The 21441-nt window shown below is 43.6% G+C and overlaps 1 protein-coding gene across 1 annotated transcript in view; it reads left to right on the top strand.

The window, feature by feature from the left end:
- Positions 1–21441, top strand: part of LOC115099706 (FRAS1-related extracellular matrix protein 1-like) — a 145033-nt gene that overhangs the window by 112338 nt on the left and 11254 nt on the right. The window contains 4 exon segments of the mRNA XM_029617443.1: positions 87–159; positions 5038–5187; positions 13814–14055; positions 19905–20084. Coding sequence (XP_029473303.1) covers positions 87–159; positions 5038–5187; positions 13814–14055; positions 19905–20084 — 645 coding nt within the window.

Genomic DNA, 21441 nt, shown 5'->3' on the forward strand with positions numbered 1-21441 from the left:
AAATTAGCTTCTAAGGTAAAAACTATTTGAGCCATTAACTCTACAAGAATCAACAGATGTAATTTTTAATTTGTTTTGTTTTTAAGGTCCAAGAAGTTTCAGCTAGAGTCGGTTTAGACTTCACGCACAGTGCTGCAAGTTTAGTACAGTTTGACCCAGGTAATTCATTTTTCAGTGCTGTGCATGTCCCAATTTTTGCAGAACTCTTGACTAAGTTGTTGTTCCATTACTCTCTTACCCTCTCCCTGGCTACCTGAATCTACTGACCGATGTCCACAGCAATAACCCCTGGAAAGAACAAGGCTGCAGGCCCACTGCAAAGTGATTAATCTTTAATGCAGCCCTTCATAACAGTTAGGAGTTCACAAACCCATCGACCTTGGAAATACCACTCCAAGGGCTAACCTCTCTCCGCTCTCTGAATTTAATTGTCCCTGCAAAGCTTACGTTTCACATTCTGAAACCTCTGAGGTCGATATTCCAAGCGCGTTCAGCACTATTTAACTGATAAGTGTAATTTATGCGGCTAAGTAGTGGCCACTGAATATGCGCCTACGTTCGGCGACCGCTTCTTAACCGCGTAAGTCACTTATTCGGCACAAAAGTTAACCACATATTTTGTGGGCAGGTCAGGGAGGAGTGAGTTAGGTGTACAAATTATGCAGCTAACTACCAGTATTCGGTCTTAGCCACATAAGTTACTTTTTTTACTTTTGGGACCTCCGACTTAATATCGCCATGATATTAAGTTGGAAGGTGCATAGAAAAGCAGTTTTTACTGCTTTTCTGTGCACTTCCTCGGTGCCGGCAGAAATTAACGCCTACCTTTGTGTAGGTACTCATTTCTTAAAGTAAAATGTGCAGCTTGGCTACACATTTTACTTACTGTATCACGCGGGAATGACTATTAGGACCATCAACATGCATTTGCAAGCTGCGGGAGCTATTAGTCTTGGGGGGTTGGACGCGCGTTTTCGATGTGCGCTCCACCGGAGCACTGTACTGTATCGGCCTGTAAGTTACTTAAATGGTCAGCTTTGAATATTGATCCCTGTATGTCTTAAAAGTGCAGCTGGTCACTCATATTTCTACTTGGATCATTATTACTAAAATGTCCATTTTTATTTTTTTCTCAATTATATATTTATTGATTTTCAATTTAAATACAACGTAATAAGTACATAATCACACCACAGTTATTAATAATTCAAACATAATAATTCTCCAATATCTGATTAAACAATCTGATTATGCTATAATCAATGGAAACTATTTCTAATTACCAAGTAGAAATAACAGAGGCATAGCAAATAAAAGGGAGAATCTTCTAAAGAAATTCAACAAGAAAAATTTAGCATTGTACAATCCTGCACTATATAATTCTATCATTCACTGGACAGAGGGGATAATGTAGCGAGTCTTCTTTGTTCAATAAAACTTTTTTAAATGATCAGGCACAAAGAAAATATAAGCGTCCTGCTGTTTTTTTATTATGCATTTGCAGGGAAACGCAGGGGAAACGTATATCCCATAGATATAGCTTCCTGTGGGAAGACCAAAAACCCCTTTCTCCTTAGCTGCATAGTAAATGATAGATCTGGAAAAAGTTTTACCATACTATCATGAAAAGAGGTAGGGTATTTAGTGAAATATTGTTTCATTACCTTATTTAGGTCTAATAGATTCAAAAAAGAAACCAATAATATACCCCGATCTATTACTTGATTATTAGTACTTACTAAGAAATGAGTACGATTCCCTTGAAAAGGCATCTCTTCTGTGTTCAAATTTGGGGTTTTCTTCGGCAAAAAAATAACAGTAACTAATTATAGGCAATTCATTTTCAGAGAAGCACAACACTTCTTTAAGAAATTTTTGTGACGCTTCCATCGGCATCTCACCAGCTACCCGAGGGAAGTTGAGTAGGCGTAGATTTAAACGTATTAAGTCCAGGCACACCTCTGAATTTATCTCTGAATGTCAAATCCATTGCTGTCTCTTTGCTGTGAGCAAATGTTTCGTGAGATGTTAACGCTAGCCCTGGTCAGTTACCGTAGTTTACTGCTGTCAGGGACAAAAACTCTGAATTGAGATGTTTTGTTTCATGCAGTATTTCAGAACTGGGCAGAGTTAACCTAAGCAATTGCTTTGAAATGCCAGTATAATATATTCAAACCTCTAGCTCAATGATTGCCTCTGTGAAAATAGCTACGTTGAAAGAGGGTTAATGAAAAATGTAAGTGCATCGTCAGTATATTCGGAATGAACAGATTTCATAGCTTCAGCAGTGGTGACAGTGAGTTCCTGTAACTCAACACAGCAAGCTAAGAAGATGCTGCAAGAAGCAGGTGTCCAAGTATTGGGAAAGGTAGGTTTTGGAAGCAAGGGAAGGGAATTATAGGATTGCTAACGAGTTGGGTGTGCCGCTTCCTGGACCACGGTATTGCGAAGAATCTCTTTGCAAGTTAATTTGCCAGATGGTTGCAATCTTGTTCCCATGAATGGATGTTATAGTGAGAGTGCCGCTGCAACAGGAAAACCCACAGACCAAGGAAAGGGTGTGTGATCAGCACAGGATTCAGGGCTGGAGGTTGCGTGGAAAGCTACACAGAAGTACACCATACAATGCTAGGGATATATCATACTGTACATGCATGACCAGAATCTAGTCTGCACCCTAAGGCCTGGATTTTCTAAGGTCGCAGACCTTAGAAAATCCGGCGGTAACGGGGGGCGGGGCGAAGCAAAACCCCACAGCCATCGCACCACTGCGGTGCGCTGGCTGCTGGCTTTCGCACCAAATAACTACTCCATAAAAAGGTGTAGTTATTCGGCACGAAACTGGTGGCGATAAGGGTCCTTACCTTTCGCCGCCAGCGATGTCACTTTAATGTCGGCCCCGGTGCCGCCCCTCTTCGGGGCCGACTCCGCCCCCCCCGTTTAGTGATCGCACGCGAAAAGTCCCTTTTCGCGTGCGATCACTTTTGAAAATGACCCCCCCTAAGGTATTAACACATATGACAGGTTGCAATGATCACCCAGTACAATGCTGTTGTTAGGTCATTCATTTTGTAATTCTTTTAGGAATTTCCCCCAAACCTCCTGAGGCAGCCATGTTAAGAAGAGAATCACAGATTACCTCATGTTTTCTGGTTCCACCTGATCTGTGTCCATGCAAATGACGTCACACGGTCACTGCTATGACCTAATCATAAATCAGATGTCATTCGATATGAGGCGACTTGGGGAAACTGTTCTGAATATGGCTGGCACATGAGTACAGGGGGAGATGCTTCAAGAGTTTCAATCCTTGTCTTGTTCAGCCCTTGTCCTGCCTAGCCCAGTTCAGTCCCTTGTCTATTTCCCAGGCCTTGCTCTTGTCCTTGGTTCAGTCCTGCCTGTATCTAGTCCCTGCCTGTCCTTTGTACCAGCCTTACTGCCTGTGCCTAACTCCAGCTCCCAGCCAGGGCCTGACTGTAGCTCCCAGCCTGTGCTTGACCCCAGCTCCCAACCTGTGCACAGCTCCCAGTCCGTGCCTGCTCCAGCCATGATGTTATGCAGGAGACAGCTCCTACCAGCCCCCAGAACCCAAGGGCTCAATCTGCAGGGTAGGGGCCTGGTTAGGTAGAAGACCAGCGCCAGTCCTGGCGTGAGGTCCTGTACCACTTCTGCAGGGGTGCTCCCTGACTCCAGCCTGCCTGACTTTGACAAGAACATGGAAATAGAAACATAGAAATGTATGGCAGAAAAGAACCAAAATGCTCCATCCAATCTGCCCAGCAAGCTTCCTATGGTAGTATCTGCCGCACTGTGCAGGTTACCCCCATGTTTCTCTTAAGGATAGCAACTGCTGATCTGTGCAGTTAACCTCAAGCCTTATGATAACCCATAAAAAAGGTACTGCTAGCAACATTTTTATTGGGTGATGAGCCTTTTTTGAAAACTCAGCCAGTTCTGCTTCATGTGCTTTGCTTATGGACTTGGCCGTAGAAGCAGTCCTGCTTTATTTTCCCTTATGTCTGCACATCAGTTCCAGACCGTAAAAGTCGGGACCCTCATTGGTTGTTGTCTGAATTCAAGTCCCCTTTTCCCCCTGCCGTTGAAGCAGAGAGCAATGATGGAGTTGTATCAACAGTATCAAGGCTTATTGGTTAAGGGTAGTAACCACCGCACCAGCAAGTTACCCCCATGCTTATCAATTCCGCAGACCGTAAAAGTCGGGACCCTTTATTGATTGTTGTCTGAATTCAAGTCCCCTTTTCCCCCTGCCGTTGAAGCAGAGAGCAATGATGGAGTTGTATCAACAGTATCAAGGCTTATTGGTTAAGGGTAGTAACCACCGCACCAGCAAGTTACCCCCATGCTTATCAATTCCGCAGACCGTAAAAGTCGGGACCCTTTATTGATTGTTGTCTGAATTCAAGTCCCCTTTTCCCCCTGCCGTTGAAGCAGAGAGCAATGATGGAGTTGTATCAACAGTATCAAGGCTTATTGGTTAAGGGTAGTAACCACCGCACCAGCAAGTTACCCCCATGCTTATCAGTTCTGCAGACCGCAAAAGTCGGGACCTTCATTCGTTGCTGTCCGAATCCAATTCCCCCTTTCCCCCTGCCGTTGAAGCAGAGAGCAATGATGGAGTTGCATCACAACAGTACCAAAGCATTTAGTGCATTCTATGTGGACAGCCTCATTCAGCAAACGAGGAATTCAGACATTATGTTTTAGCTGCCAGATGTCTATTGCATGCGCAATTTCTAAACCACCCATCACAACTTACAATACAGCAAAGGGAGTGAGGATGGGGATTGAAAGGATGTGTGTATGCTGTTGTATAAGAGGGTGAGCACAAAATATAATCTGCCTCTCAATCTCCCACAGTCAAATTCATACATGCCAAAATGACTAATTTGTTAAATTTAATACATAGGTTTTTAACATTATTTGTAGCCAGACAGTTGGCTGCCTGTCTTACACTGTGTAAAAGTGTCACTCTGATCTTAGCTGGGGGCTCATAGGCTTGTTTCTACATACTTTTAGGTGTTTCTACAAAATCATGGAAAATCTATATTAAGAATGATGGCCTTGAAGAAAGCAATGAAGTGCTTAAGATCTTGCTTAGCTCGCCAAGGAATGCTGTCCTGGGGAAAGACCGTGAAGCAACAGTCAAAATTATAGACCCAAGAGCGGGTAAGCTTAAGTTGATTGCCCTAAGACAATATCTTCTCCAGCTGCATCTTGGTTCATGAAAGTGAGAGAAAGGGAAATAAATCAGCCAAAATAAAATGTCATGCAGCGCATGTGTTGTCAATAGCAGGCCCAAAACCATGGAACTCTCTGCCTGACGACTGACTCCAGAAACAAAGAAATTCAAACGTGACCTAAAAACATGGTTATTTCAAAAAGCCTATAACCTAACTTAAAATCACCTGAACACCCTCAAGGACAAAGTCATTTGCATTTTAAATTGTATGTTTTTTGACCTCATCAAGTCAATGTATATGTCTATCTATAATTTGTGTGTCATGTTGTAAACCATTGTGATCTTTTATTTGGAATAACGGTATGTAAAATGGCCAAATAAATAAATAAATAAAATGTTTACTGCGCTTCTGTTACACCGTGCCTCATTAGTCAGCTCACTGATGTTAGAACTGTGCTGCTAGGGGACAAGGAAATCCAGCAGAAATTCTGACATCAGTGATATTGAAACGAATGAGCCAATTGCCCAGCTTAGACCACAATGAATATGCATGAGATATGCAAATTTACCTCATGCATATTCATTGTGGATATCCTGAAAACCCAACTGGCTGTGGGGTCCCCAGGACAGGTTTGGGAAGCCCCGCTGTTGAACAAGGGGTCATAATGTGAAGCTCCAAGGGGGTCAAGTCAAGCCCAACATCAGGAAGTATTTCTTCCCAGAAAGAGTGATGGATGCATAGAATACCCTCCCAGCAGAGGTAGCAAGGGCAAGGATGGTAATGGAATTCAAAAGGACATGAGATAAGCACTGAGGATTCCTAATGGATAAATGATGGAGACGAAGAGAAGGGTAACCCATGTTGCCTGGGGAAACCTGCACAGAGCAACAGTAACCCTAAGAATAATAATAATAAAAAAAAAGAACCTGCTGGGCAGACTGGATGGTCGCTTGAGCCTTTTTCTGCTGACATTTACCAGGTTACCATGAAACAAATACTGCTGAGAAAGCACATCCCTACAAATAATGGGTGTGCACTAGAAGAATTGTTACTTTTTTTTGTTTGCAGTGCTTTTTCAATTCTTTTGATGTTTGTTTCTGTTCGTTTTGTTTACTTGAAACAAAATAAACATCAAAAGGAACAGGAAAAAGAACAAGAGGAAATTTAAGGGGCCGAGTTCCCCTCTCCCTGCCGAAACAAAACTCAGCGCTAATGAAATTTAAATATTGCAAACCCCCCTCCCCATCCTGGGCCTTCATCCACGTCTCCCCAGACACCTCTTACCCTTACGAGGGGTCTGCAAAGTCCCAATAGGGCAGAAGTAAATCCCCAGCCGCTCCTAACCTGCCAGGTTCGAAATTTAAAAAGATACCAGCCCACCCCCAGGGCGCAGGCTCCACTTTCTAAATTTCGCTGGTGCTGAGTTTTATGGGGCAGCAGGAGACCAAGCCAGGGTGGGTGCCTGCAGTTTTTGAAACATAAGAACATAAGAAGTTGCCATGCTGGGTCAGACCAAGGGTCCATCAAGCCCAGCATCCTGTTTCCAACAGAGGCCAAACCAGGCCACAAGAACCTAGCAATTATTTATTTATTTATTTATTTATTTGATGAGTTTTATATACCGTTATTGGGTAGAGCCATCATAACGGTTTACAAAGTGAACATTTTTTAACAGTAATGAAACATTATAACAGAATGAGCATAAACAGAAGTAAAACAAGTCAAATACAATAATTATTCTTTGATTGGATGAGGAGGGTAAGTACGATTGGTTGGAGGTTATACTTGAGAGTTTATTTGATGGCTGGTATGGCCGGAAGACAGAGGGTCAGTGAAGAATTTGCGGAAGAAAAAAGGGGTTCTTAAGTCTTCAGGTAGTGTGTTCCAGCAAACACTAAGAAGAACCCATGCTACTGGTGCAATTAATAGCAGTGGCTATTCCCAAAGTATAATTGATTAATAGCCATTAATGGACTTCTCCTCCATGAACTTATCCAAACCTTTTTTGAACCCAGCTACACTAACTGCACTAATCACATCCTCTGGCAACAAATTCCAGAGCTTTATTATGCGTTGAGTGAAAAAGAATTTTCTCTGATTAGTCTTAAATGTGCTACTTGCTAACTTCATGGAATGCCCCCTAGTCCTTCTATTATTCGAAAGTGTAAATAACCGAGTCACATCTACTCATTCAAGACCTCTCATGATCTTAAAGACCTCTATCATATCCCCCCTCAGCCGTCTCTTCTCCAAGTTGAACAGCCTTAACCTCTTCAGCCTTTCCTGATAGGGGAGCTGTTCCATCCCCTTTATCATTTTGGTTGCCCTTCTCTGTACCTTCTCCATCGCAACTATATCTTTTTTGAGATGCGGCGACCAGAATTGTACACAGTATTCAAGGTGCGGTCTCACCATGGAGAGATTCAGAGGCATTATGACATTTTCCGTTCTATTAACCATTCCCTTCCTAATAATTCTTAACATTCTATTTGCTTTTTTGACTACTGCAGCACACTGAGCCGACGATTTTAAAGTATTATCCACTATGATGCCTAGATCTTTTTCCTGGGTGGTAGCTCCTAATATGGAACCTAACATCGTGTAACTACAGCAAGGGTTATTTTTCCCTATATGCAACACCTTATACTTGTCCACATTAAATTTCATCTGCCATTTGGATGCCCAATCTTCCAGTCTTGCAAGGTCTTCCTGTAATATATCACAGTCTGCTTGTGATTTAACTACTCTGAATAATTTTGTATCATCCACAAATTTGATAACCTCACTCGTCATCCTTTCCAGATCATTTATATATATATTGAAAAGCACTGGTCCAAGTATAGATCCCTGAGGCACTCCACTGTTTACCCTTTTCCACTGAGAAAATTGACCATTTAATCCTACTCTCTGTTTCCTGTCTTTTAACCAGTTTCTAATCCACGAAAGGACATCGGCTCCTATCCCATTACTTTTTAGTTTTCGTAGAAGCCTCTCATGAGGGTCTTTGTCAAATGCCTTCTGAAAATCCAAATACACTACATCTACCAGTTCACCTTTATCCACATGTTTATTAACCCCTTCAAAAAAATGAAGCAGATTTGTTAGGCAAGACTTCCCTTGGGTAAATCCATGTTGACTGTGTCCCATTAAATCATGTCTTTCTATATGCTCTACGATTTTGATCTTGAGAATAGTTTCCACTATTTTTCCCGGCACTGAAGTCAGGCTCACTGGTCTATAGTTACCCGTATCGCCCCTGGAGCCTTTTTTAAATATTGGGGTTACATTGGCCACCCTCTATTCTTCAGGTACAATGGATGATTTTAATGATAGGTTACAAATTTAACTAATAGATCAGAAATTTCATTTTTGAGTTCCTTCAGAACCCTAGGATGCATACCATCTGGTCCAGATGATTTGCTACTCTTTAGTTTGTCAATCTGGCCTACTACATCTTCCAGGTTCACAGTGATTTTGTTCAGTTTGTCTGACTCATCACCCCTGAAAACCCAATGAATTTCATTGTGGATTTTGTTTTATTTCCTTTTGAAATGACACGTCACAAAATAGGCTGCGTTTTTCACGTTGCTTGAAACCAAATGCAAATGATTCATCCTATAATTTAGGAAAGCTCATGCTATAATGTGCAGTCCACCAAGCAGCAGAGCAAGGAGTCTTACATTTGTCCTGAACCGGACTCTCCTATACCCACAAGGCCCAACCAGGGCACTGTGGTGGGGGGCCAGCCCATACATAGACAATATCTGCCTCGACCTTCATCAGGACTCTTTTGTGATTCCATTTACTGTATAGTATAACCAGAGGAAAAAATATCATATTTTTCTGGGTTGGAGTGAGGGCATAGTACAGGGGTGGGCAATTCCGGTCCTGGGGTGCCTGGTTTTCAGGATTTCCACCATGAACAAGCATGAAATATGTTTGCATACTGTAGGGGCAGTGCATGCAAATAGACCTCACACATTTTCAAGGTGCATATCCTGAAAACCAGACCTGGTTCTGGCGCTCCAGGATCGACGTTGTCTACCCCTGGCGAGGTAAATGAACAACTGTGATGAAATACTAAATATGTGATAATATGTGGGCAAACAAAATCCTTGATATCCTATACACCATTTTATGAACTGTGCTCCAGCTCTCAATAACAAGATCACAAGTGGTAAAGAGGGAGAAGAAACGCCTGAGAAAACAAGTGTTAGTGAATTAAAGAGCCCCGGAGTCTGATGCAAAATAAAACAAAACCCACTAGTTCCCAAAATAAGTGAAACAGTTATCTCCCTCCATCTTCTCCTATCTTCCATATCTACTGCATGCCAGATCTAGAGCTGAGTTATTCCGAACACCTCCGTTCCTGGAAGCTGTGGTAAAAAGAGTAAGCAAATGAAGCTGCCGGCCTGGGATGCCTTGCTTTAAGCCAGTTCCATCTGCTCAGCAGACAGCTCGCAGGGGAGGGCTGCTGCAGGGGTGTTAAGGAAGCATAGTCTGTCAGGCAGTAATTTAGGACCTACCAGGTGCTGATTATATCCATTATCTGCATGTGAAGGGGCAGATAATTTATCAATAACGCTGAAGCAATCGTATTGTTACCATGATCAAGAGCTTTGGCTGACCTAACGGTGGGTCAAGAGCGACACCCTCTGGCCAGATTGTGTTGTAGCCATGTCACCTTTCCTCTCGTCCTTTGCTTTTTAGGTTTCTTGCTTTTTCAAATACTGCCCTGGTGTGTTGGAGGAAACAAATGATTAAGTTCCTATGAAAGGAGACAAAACTGAACAGCCTCTGCTATTTTCTCTCACGCTGCAAGAGGAGGATCATCATCCCTAAATGACTTAGGATAAAAAAAGTTTTTTTTTCCAGCAACAACATACTTAGTAAGACAGTAAATGTCGGCAGAAAAAGACCCATCCGTCTCATCCAGGCTGTCCAGTCATCCTGACCACGCTGCTAAGGATACATTCCGGCTCCCAGCCACAAAGCGGCACCACCTGTAAGATTTCTCCTTATCAGGGACAGTCTTTTTCTAGAAAAACTGGTGTGGCTATTGCCCAAACATCCAGCCTCTTAGATCCCCTGCTTAGCCTGGCAGACGGAGCCAGCTGCATGCACACCTGCATTTCTACCAGCCCGTCTAATTAATTACACAACCTGCAGCCTGCCGGACAGCCCCAGCTCGAGGGCCACTTTGGTTCTGTTATCGCATTACTAGGGAGCCTCCCGGATCCCTCCCGGAGACGGCCAGCAGGCTGCCTGCTTTTCAACTGGTTATTACAGAATTTGTAACCTACCTGGCAGACCGGGCCACCCACGGATTCTGCCATCACATCCCTGTCAGACCAACCCAACCACATGGATGCCCGGGTCACCACTAGGATTTCTAACATTTCAAATTGACTTCTTTTCCATACTGGCAGCAATAGGGGGAGGGAATGGTGGGCTTTAAACCTGCCACCTTGCACCTCTGACTATGCAGAAAAAAAATCTGCAAATCCACTAGTCAGATACTGAGACAGCAGCTTTCCAAGAAAAAGAAATTGGTAAAAACTTGAAAAGAGAAAATCATAAATAACCCCATGCAGATGCAAAATACCAACTTTACAGAAAGCTGGAGAAAAGGAGCACAAGAAATCTGTGCCAGGAAACAACCCAGTGCCATGGATTCTCTTATCCATAGCCAAACGCAGCCCAACATCTCACCTCCTACCAGCAGTGCAACGTCTGATGTAGAGGACCAGATTAACCTGAATAAATCTTTCAATACTCTGGACCTGTCAGATGACTATGAATATCACAACTGCCAGAAGAACATGACAATCACCACATCTCCCATAGGCGAGGTGTTCCTGGCAGCACAGATAGGAATATTTATTATCCCCATTTCATTTCAAACTACCAATTATCACAGCATGAGGTCTGGGTACTTTCTAAGGGAATAACATTCTGCCTATCAAACTGGATGAAATTCAACAATGATCTGGAAGAAGTTTTGGGTTGGTTTTTTTTTTTTAGGAAACTCCACCTAAAATTACAAAAGAGAATACGTCTAACGCATTGGACAATCCAAAGCAACTACAGTCTCAGCTGAAAAAGCTGATGCTAATTCATCTTTCAGTTGGTACCTTATATATGGTACCTAAAATCCACAAACCTGGAAACATAACAAATCAGTCATATCCAGTACTGGTACACTCCAAGAGGAAATATTGGACCTAATGTTGGGGATTCTCAAACCCTTGGTACAAAATGCACACAGCTTCGTTGTTTGATATGTGTTTTGAAATATTTTAATGGTGTTTGGAATATTTTTATATGAATTTTTAATTACTGAATGTTATTCTATTAATTAGTTTTGAATTATTCTTTTTATTGATATGGCTTTACTAATTTTGTTTTATGAGGAATGGTAATGCTTCTGTTTTTCCATTGTTGCAATGCATATAGAATTTAGCTTGTTGCGGTTTCAAGTTCAGTTTTTGCCTGTACATTTCTATTTATACTTTATGGTCTCTCTATTCTGTATTTGAGAATCTATCTGTGTTTTGCATGTGTGACTGAAGTGAGGTATTCCAATAGTGTGTAGTTGGCTTGTTTTGTTATCCTAATAGGGGTAATTTACTGTTTTAAGCCTGGTGTAATATTTTATTTTATTTTATTTATTTAGAGATTTTTCTATACCGCGGCACGTGCAGCACATCACCTCAGTTTACATCAAACAATAATGCAGCAACAGGCTTTACAATAAAATATTAAACGGAGCAGTACATGTAAAATGCTTAAACAGTTAACATAGCAACTAGAACCTTAAATAATTATAAAATGACGTAAGTGTAACAGGGATTACCGAATATTTGATTTACTTGTAGGAAGAATACTGAAGAGAAGTTTTCTAGGGAACAGGGGCTGTAGTATTTGCAATGTTAACTTTCATAGGTAGAGTTGTTGCTGTTTGAATGCTGGCAGTTAGTGTTGTTTTGATATAGAAAGTTTGTTGCATTGTAATTCTGTTTTCTCATGGCTCTCTGAGGATCATGCCCATGCCCAAGTCACATTACATTAGGCCTAATACCATATGGGTTTCAAGTGTCTCTTGCTTTTTTTCAGGGTTTTCTGGTTGGCACCACAGCAGAGCATGAAAATATAATATACATATTGTAAGTGATATTTTTATCCCAGAAAAATGTGCTTTGAATGGCCTTTTTCATGAAACATCTATTATAAATTCATAATTTTTAACTGTGTGTGAGGAGCGTGGGATGGGGTGGATGGTGGAAGGCTGTAAGATTTTCCTAGGGCACCTAATATCCTTGCACTGGCCATGGGCATTACTGTACCAACATTCAACAGAGTCTCCCAACTCGTGGTGTCGTGTGCTGTGTAACGAGTGAGGACGTCGTTTTTCACTTGATCGAAGGCGCCACATTGCCTGGCTATGGGCTCTGCAGCCCAGAGCTAAAAAATGGTGAAAAATCATAAAAGACCTGTAACCATGACTCTTGGAGAATGACTTGCGGAAAGAAACAGTCTCCCCTGCTCCTCCAGTACTAACCTTTCAGCAACTACCTAATCTGAAGCAAAACTAGTACAAAGCAAATTTCAAACTGAAACTCAAGAAGAAGAATCTGCCACAAGACCCTGCAAGACTCCATTGCTGTGAGATAGGACCCCACAGTTACCCACATGGGAAAGAATTCCAGAAAACAAAAGGAACCCTATTCATGCTCCTCTGCTGATGCAGTTTATATCATTCAGTACAGAAAATGTAAATTGATGTGACTGGTACTGTTTAAATTTTGAAAATTTTAATAAAGAAAGATTTAAAAAAAAAAAAAAAAAAGTGCTACATTGGCAAAACACACCCGAGTTTAAAGACAGAGCACAGCCTAAGGAAAAGCAAGGAAACCCTTCTGTGGAGGGGCCACACCTGTGCACCGATGATCTTATAATCAGAATACTATAAGGGAAATTAAGAGCTAGCTAATAATGTAAGACGATCAAAATTTAAATGATTAGGCATTTCAAAACCAGCAAAAAAAAAAAAGGACTCAGTAGAGACAGGGGTTTCCTCACACATTATCAGACATAATCATGTCTGTCTTCTCACCAGTCTACTAATATATCACCCTTCCTCCCTCTCTTCACACCACCATTGAAATGTAATTTGTGCAAATCATTTGTACATTCAGCAGGGCCGGTGCAAATGCTTCTCCCACTGAATTCCAGTCCTACCTTAGGAATGGGCCTCTCATGAACATAGACTGTGTTTTGCAACTCATTGACTTGATGGCAACACCAGACTTGTTCAAGTTAAGCCTGACTCTTCATCAGAGTCCCCAGAAACCTCTGCACATTCCGTTCCTGAAGCTGTACTAGATTTTCTTTCTGACATGTAGTGTTTCAGTACAATTCTCCCTGCCCTCTTAAATGTTGTTTGTGTTGTATGTTTGACAGATATCAATTGCTTGAGTTCTATTGATCCAAACGTTTGAAGATCTAAGTACTTCTGATACAAGAAAGCTTGACTTTGATGGACAGGTTTGGATTGTGAGGAATGACCTGAGTCACAAAGAATTTCACTCTGGTCCTTTTTTCCTGAATAGGTGGGTGTAACTCAATGGACTTAAAACCGAGTGGCACCAAGGGTGTATTGGACAGAAGTGGCCAGATGTCAGAAGTTTGCTGGCCTTCACCAAAGGGTGCTGCTGTTGAATCTGAGCATCACCGTAGCTTCTCTCCCAGGGGCGATGTTCCTCAAACAGATCGCCTTTTTCACTATCCTGGAGTCGTGATTGCCCCAAGAACCACTGGAAAACAGGAGCAAGGCACAGGAAGTAGCAGAGTGGTAGGATAATTTAATTGTTCAAACCATAAACCAGATATGCTATATTTGTACAAATACAATGTTCAGCGACTATTTTTGGAATCTGACGGCATATAAGAAATGCAAATAAATAAACTAATAGATGACCAACAAGTAAACGTCAAATGGGGCAATCAGTTTCTTCATTTATCTAATTGCATTGATGCATATTTCTTGGCGATAGCATTCAAGATGGAAACCATCTTTAACTGGGATGGTTGAAAAGAGACTGGATACAATAAGTTTCCAGCTGGGCTGAGACTTTAAATAGTGATATAACAATTTGTGCACAGCTTAAGCGGCACACAAGAAATAGTGGAAATGGTAGAATTTGGAGGGGGAGGGGGTGTTCCTGAACAATGTTTATCTCTTCCTCACATTAACATGCTGCCAGCAACATCTCTGCTTTCCCAAAGTGGCCCAGGCTTGCGAGCCCTGGACAACCTCACTTCATGTTTAGTATTTTAACTCCTACATAGTGCATCCTTTTACATGGGGTTTGCCCGTGACTGTGCTTGACACTATATTCAGTGTCCGGCAGAATTCCACAGTGGCGCCTCCAGTATCACGACAAGAGAAATTATGGCTCCGGGTGGAGGTCATGCATATACTTAGACCCCTGGGAGATTTATGGTTACTTTCTATTTTCAGAGGGATTTGGTGGGGGGGGGGGGGGGGGGGCAGTTTTAGCTTCGTAAAGTGCTTATGCAATATACTCTCACAACTGAGTGCTTATTAAAGATTGTAGTGCTTGGTGCAGCCTTAAGATACTAAAACTGTCTGTTCTGCTGTCATAGTTTATTTACGCAAAGGCTTGAAAATGACAATGTAGGTTGTTTAAATACTTAGTTCAGTGCAGAGTGGAAATGGCAGGCACGTATGGACTGTTAGCAGTTTCCATTCACTGATATTTCAAAATGAAATGATCAGATTTATTTTTTGCAGGAACCTGGGGTGTGGGGGGCGGGGGGGGGGGGGGGGTGAGGGCGCGATGGCCCAGGAATTCCTCCTCCTTCCTCCTCCTCCTCCTTCCAGCTCAGTTACGGCCAGCAGTGGGATCCCAGCACTATGCGTGGTCATTCACAACCACCTGGCTTTTTGGCCCCCATTTTTAATAGCCTATCCTCCCCTCCTCGCCCCACACTGTTCCGAGTCTGGTCACTTCAGCAGCTGTCCTTCATGGGCTCTAAATAGGGCCCCCAGATGTCACCCTCAGTGATGACCACCACCCCCCTCCTCTTTTGCCCCAGTAGCATCCCCAGCCCTGGCAGACCCGTGGCACGAAAGACCTGATCCCAAGGACTGTGCACTTGGCACAAACGGCCTCATCAGATCTGTTCTTTTATTTCCCGCTCCCTTTCTAGACATTTTATTTGCGTGCATGGTAGGGTTGCACTTTTGTTTGGGGGGAAAAAAAACATACAAAAAATTTCAATAAAATTTCCTCTTTTCATTTTGTTTTTACAACAAAAGGGTAAAAAAATTACAAATTTCATTCATGCTTCTTTCAGTTTGTTTTCTAAAGCATCCATTGACTCTGATACCCTATAAAAAAAAAAACATACATTACCAGCACCACAAAAAGTTAAAAATCAAAGCCCTCCCCCCACACCTCCCTGCTGCTATCTTGTTCCATCCAAATGGGGTAAGCGCTATCGCCGGTTGCTGCTGCCATACCAGAGCCTTCCTCAAGATGGCGCTGGCCTCAGGGCTGCTCAACGCCATTCTGATTAAGTTGCCTGAGGATTGTGCCTGCTTCATTTTGATTTCTTAAACACCATAGATAAGGGGAGATAGGTCCAGGGCTGCTGGGAGGGGGGGGGGTGTGGGCAGTCCTGTCTGGGGGCTTTATTTTTAAATTTTCTGTGGCGCCAGAACTGTTTTTCCCAGTGGGGTAGGGGAGATCCCAGCCCGTTGCTTTTCTTTCTTTTTTTTATTACTTTTTTCATTAGTTTTACCTTTATTTTATTTAGAATAAACCATAAATGAATAAACAAAAAAACAAATGAACCTAAAAATGAAAAAAAAATGACATGCACATTCCCAGTGCATGTATTCTATCAGGAGCTTAAATGTGTTATATCAGCCCTCAAGAGCCCCAAATAGACTTGATTTTCAGGATATCCACCATGAATATGCATGAGCTAGATTTGGATGCACTGCCTCCGTTGTATGCAAATATATCTTATGAATATTCGTGGTGGATATCCTGATTACTAGATGCTGTTGAGGTCTGGAATTGGCCTCCTCTGCGCTCAGTCTCTATGCAACATTTTAAAGCAGGAACAGGACAGAAGACCTTTTGGACCAGAGGAAGCAGGGGCTGAACTGATTCAGCCAAAAATAGGCCTTTGTATTGCTTAAACTGCAGAAGCTTGGTCACAGCTCTTCATCTGTACTCATCTCTCACTACATGAGGACCTTTATCACAATGGGTAATGTTAACAGCCAGAGGACAGTACTCTGTATCTTCCATATACAGGCAAAGCTGCCCTGGGGGGGGGGGGGGGGGGGAGAGAAAATTGGGGTGATGTTATAGGCCCTGTGCTTTAGATGAAACCTACATTGTCACAGTAGCCTCGCCATCTTGCATCACCTATCACTTCCTGTTCCTGAGCACCAGAGGACCAGAGGCAGAGGAGATCTCAGCAGCCGGCAAGTGCAGCAGTAGATGGAGAGGAACCACCAATCTCCAGGGGGGGGGGGGCACCCCCCAGTCTCCAGGTCCCTAATCTCCATTCTTCAATTCATTCTCTGGGGGTTCCGCCCTATATCATCTGTTCTTCAATCTCATGGGGTAGAGAAGAACTATAGCCGCAACTATAGGTCCCATCAGAGTCGCCAAAAATGTACAGTAGCCTGCTCCGACTGATCCACCCCAGGCCCTGCATACAAAAGAGGAGGCATGTATAGGGGCAAGGGAGCACATATCCCATACCAGAAAAAAACTGAGCTGGCTAATATGATTGACTGATTCAGTGTTTTACAGTGAGTATCTGCCTGCTGTATGGGAAATATGTCATGGGCAGGCAGGTTTCAATTCTGCTGACTATATTATCCTTAATGCACTATCACAAGTTTCTGAAGAAGTTATCATCACATAAACAAGTGGTTCGGATGTGCAACAGAGCCTTCTATAATATGTCGGAGAGACATTTAGATAAAAAGATTTCTAAAAATTGCTATTTAAGTAATGAGGATTTCCTCTGAAACTGGTAAAATAGCCAAATGCTGGAAAGAATAGAAGTATGGCAAGAAATCCTAGCATATTAGCAAGAATATTTTAGTTTTTCACTAGAGAGAGTTTTAAAAGGCACCCATTTCAATAGCATGGACTCTTATAGCGCACCACCTTTGTTTGGCATTTTATTTGGTAACTCTTCATGCTTCCTATAAAGTGATGTAATTCTCAACCTCCTGGCTTTCTTAGATATAAGATTAGTAAAATGAATAAGTCACAGCCCAGTGGTATCCAGAAGTTTCTAGGTTGTAGTAACATAGTAGATGTCAGCAGACAGAAACGTTGGCTTCTCCAGTCTGCCCATTTGATCTGTCTCTACATCGTTCAAGTTAAGGATATCTACTAGCCGTCAGCCATACAATCTTAGCTGCCTGCAAGAGATCACTCCATATCCAGGTCACTTTTATCATTTCCTCCTTTTGGTCCTGTATCCTTCTGGGTAATTTTCCAGATTTAAGCCAATACTCAGCCTTCCCAATTTTATACCCTACCTCTTCCCATCCCTGCCCTTACCACTGCCCGCTGTCTCCCCCATTTCCAGCCTTAATCTCCCTTCCCCACCAGTGCTCAGAAGCAATGTTTCTTTGTTACTCTGAGCCTGTGCACCTCCTCACCCCATCCCTTATCTATACCAACCAGGACTTTCTTCTCACCAGGAATCATTTGCAGCTTGGGAATTCTTTCTATCTTTAACCCACATCCCTCCTCCAGCAGGCACATATTTTGCACCTTAAATCTCACGTTACAGGTCTTGGGGTGCATCTCGTAGGTTATCCCATCTCTGTATCTCCTCCCGTAGATGCTGCCTCCAGACTGTAATACTACGGATGAAGCTTCACTCACGGTTATAAAGGCAGAGAGCCAGGGCGAAATCAGAGCAGCATCAGCGTAATCTTAAACCTCCTGTTATGTTAACCAATCTGGTGACACCAGACATAGCACTAGAAATGAATTCCCATTGAAATTCCTTAAGGAGTCCTCTAAAGCAAAAGTTAAAAAAAATATATATTTACTTTTTAAGCTCCTGTTTAACTGCTTTCATTTGTGTATCTTTTTTTTCAGAGCTGACAATCAGTGATATGCTTAGATGCAAATTGCATTTTGTTTCTTTTATATTTCACCTTCTTGAGCCTGATTTATTCGGGAAAACTGCAACTAGCATTTGGATATCGTGATGCTTGTCAGGTGTAATGATCTGCAAAGTCACATATAGCAGACTGTGACAATGGATCCAATGCAATATCACGTGCAAAAAAACATATATCGATCTCCTGGGTGGCCGATGCAACAGGCAAATGAGCTGCTACACTAAAAAGGATGTTCTAGGGATAAATTGTGCGTCCGTAGCACATTCATGGCATCGGGTGCCCAGGAGATATGGATGGGCAACGGTTAGGAAAATGGACGCTCAATTAACGAGCGTTCGTTTTCCGAACCTGACCGCTGTCAAGAATTTTTTTTTCTTGTCATGCTGCTTCCTGGGTTTCCTGTGGAGGAACCACAGAAAAGCAGTATTTTTGGCTACTTTATGGCGGCTTGGAGCATGTAAAGACTTAACGCCAGATCCAGGGCTGGTGCTAGGTTTTGCATGTAAAACGTGCGGGTCAGGTGCATGGCGATTTTTTGCATCGGGGTGGTTAATAGCTAATTGCCTCATCTACATGGAATTTACATGTGATGAGCGCTATTCGCTACACGCTGGTTTGGACGCGCTAATCCCATTATTGCATGGGGAGTTATTCGAGTGCGTCCAAAACACGCGTCCGACCGCGCGGCAAGCTGTGCACTAGGCTGAGCACACTGTATTGAATCGGCCCCTGTAAGTGTCACAAGCAGCAGCCCGCACGTGTACTCATGATAATGAATTTGGGAGCAGGCTGAGTAAGAAGGAGTGGGTTCATGCTACAAAACGCTTCACCCATGAGAGCTGACGTGACTGATGTGATGGAGCTAATTAGCCCCAATGAGTGAGAAGGTAAGCCAGAGGCTGTCTTTAAAGTTTAGGCACTGAAGAGAGAGGAGTGTTCGGGAAGGTCTGGTTAAGAGCCAGTTCACCCAACAATCTCAGAATAGTAAAGTGAGGAATTTTTATTTTGACCCGCGGGCTCCTTTGTTGTGTCCCTGAGCTGGAAAGAGGAAAAGAACGGCAAACAGGCACAGGAAAACATTGGCCCCTGCGACGTTCGGCAGAATGAGGAGGGTCTGGTCTTTATGAAAAAAACAAAGGTGTGTGCATTCCCTACCCTGCCTTACGCTGCACCAGGGCGAGAAAATTAAGAGGAAGCACCGATAACCTGCTAATAATGGGTCGCAGTTTCTGCTGATTAGACACAAAAAAAAGAAAAGTTAATGTAGCATTAGAATGATCTCTGTCATCCAGGGTCAAGTTTGTCGCTTCCCAAGCTATCATTTAAAAAAAAGAAGAAAAAAATCAATGAAAATGTGCTAATGAATCACCGAGCACTGAAAGAGTCTGTCACGCTCTGGCCAAGAAAATTAAAAAGGTATTTTATAAGTGTGGTGTTTAAGAGGAAAGCATGATTTGTCACACTTTGAAGTGATCTCTATGCTTGATTGTTCATTACTAAAGTACCGTGGAATAACACCGCCTGCGAGGGCTGAAGAGCAGTTCAGTCCACGGTCTGACACCAGAGTGACCCATCTCCGGCCCTCACTGGCCTCCGCCTTCCACCGCCAGAGCAGACGCGAGCATCCTCAGCGAGACCCAGCTGCAAGGAGCGAAAACGGCCGGCCGAAGAACAAGACCAAGGTTCATTCACGTTTTATATCCACTGGGGGGGGGGGGGGTTCCACGTGCAATGGAAATGAGTGCTGCGCGGCAGTCGGCTGGAAGTGTATTTATTTTTGTAATTTAAGGACCTTTTTACACTAAGAAGCAGCTTTCTTGAATGAAAACATCAGGCATGGGGCAACAGATGTTAAATTCAATGGTGTGCTCGTCGTGTACTTCAAAGGATTTTGGTACACCTAACATGGCAATTTTAATACATGGGTTGAATTTAAGATTTTAGGAATATTGGGCCAGATTTTATAACATGCGCACAAAAATCCAGGGTCGGCGCAAGCAAGGGGGTGCACACTTGTGCACCTTGCGCGCGCTGAGCCCTAGGGGAGTCCCGATGGCGTTCCCTCCACCACCCGCCCCCCAGCCCTACCTAAATCCCCCCTACCTTTATTTTATGATTTACGCCTGCCTCTGGGCAGGCGTAGGTTTTGCGCGTTGGCCATGTGCTGACGCGCAAACCCCCGGCACGGCCACTGTGCCGGAGGCCTCGGTCTCGCCTCGCCCCGGCCTGCCCCTTTTTTCAAGCCCCGGGACATATGTGGTCCCGGGGCTTGCGCGCATGGCCGAGCCTACGCAAAATAGGCTCGGCGCGTGCAGGGGCACTTTCTCGGGGGTTACGCGCGTAACACTTTGAAAATCTGCCCCATTGTGAACAGGGCTGGCAGTTGCCTGGTGCTGGCCCGGCTGGTTTTGTTGAAGGGAGTCCAGTGGCCAGCATGACCTTTAAATCAGAAATGCGAGTGCCAATATTTGGCCGGCTGCCAGCCACCATAGCCACTGCTCCTCCTTCTCGGCAGACCCATTGTCCTCCTGAAATCCCCATTTCTCCTCCCCACAGCTTCTTGAAGCAGAGGGCAGATCCAAAACCCATTGCTGTGGCGATGAGAACGGCAGCCATGAGACGCTGCGTAGACGTGTGGGCCGAGGGAGCGAGCCAGCGCCTGTGCTCCTGTCAGGCCCCGCCCCCTCCTGGGTGCTGTCCAGGAGATGGGGGCCTGGGAGTGGAGGAGCTCAGGCCCTGGCTTGCACACCTCCACCGAGTGCTGCTGCCGCCGCTGCAGCGGCCACCAGCAACCACAGCTGCACTTCATTTTGGTCCCTTCTTCCCATACGAAAGGTGCATGCAAGAGGCAAGGTAATGGAGGGGAGACCGTCTAAGGGTGGGGGCGGGGCTGGTAGCATTTTTCATTTTTTCAAAATTGGCAACCCAAATTGTGAATCAGCGGCATATCTAGTGAAAGGGGTGTTATAGAGACAGCTGTGGGAGACAGAGGTCACAAACAGCATGCAGCCTGGGAAAGTGATGTAATCCCCGAGTCCA

This window comes from Rhinatrema bivittatum, chromosome 10 (assembly GCF_901001135.1).
Source record: "Rhinatrema bivittatum chromosome 10, aRhiBiv1.1, whole genome shotgun sequence".
In the NCBI taxonomy this organism is placed as follows: domain Eukaryota; kingdom Metazoa; phylum Chordata; class Amphibia; order Gymnophiona; family Rhinatrematidae; genus Rhinatrema; species Rhinatrema bivittatum.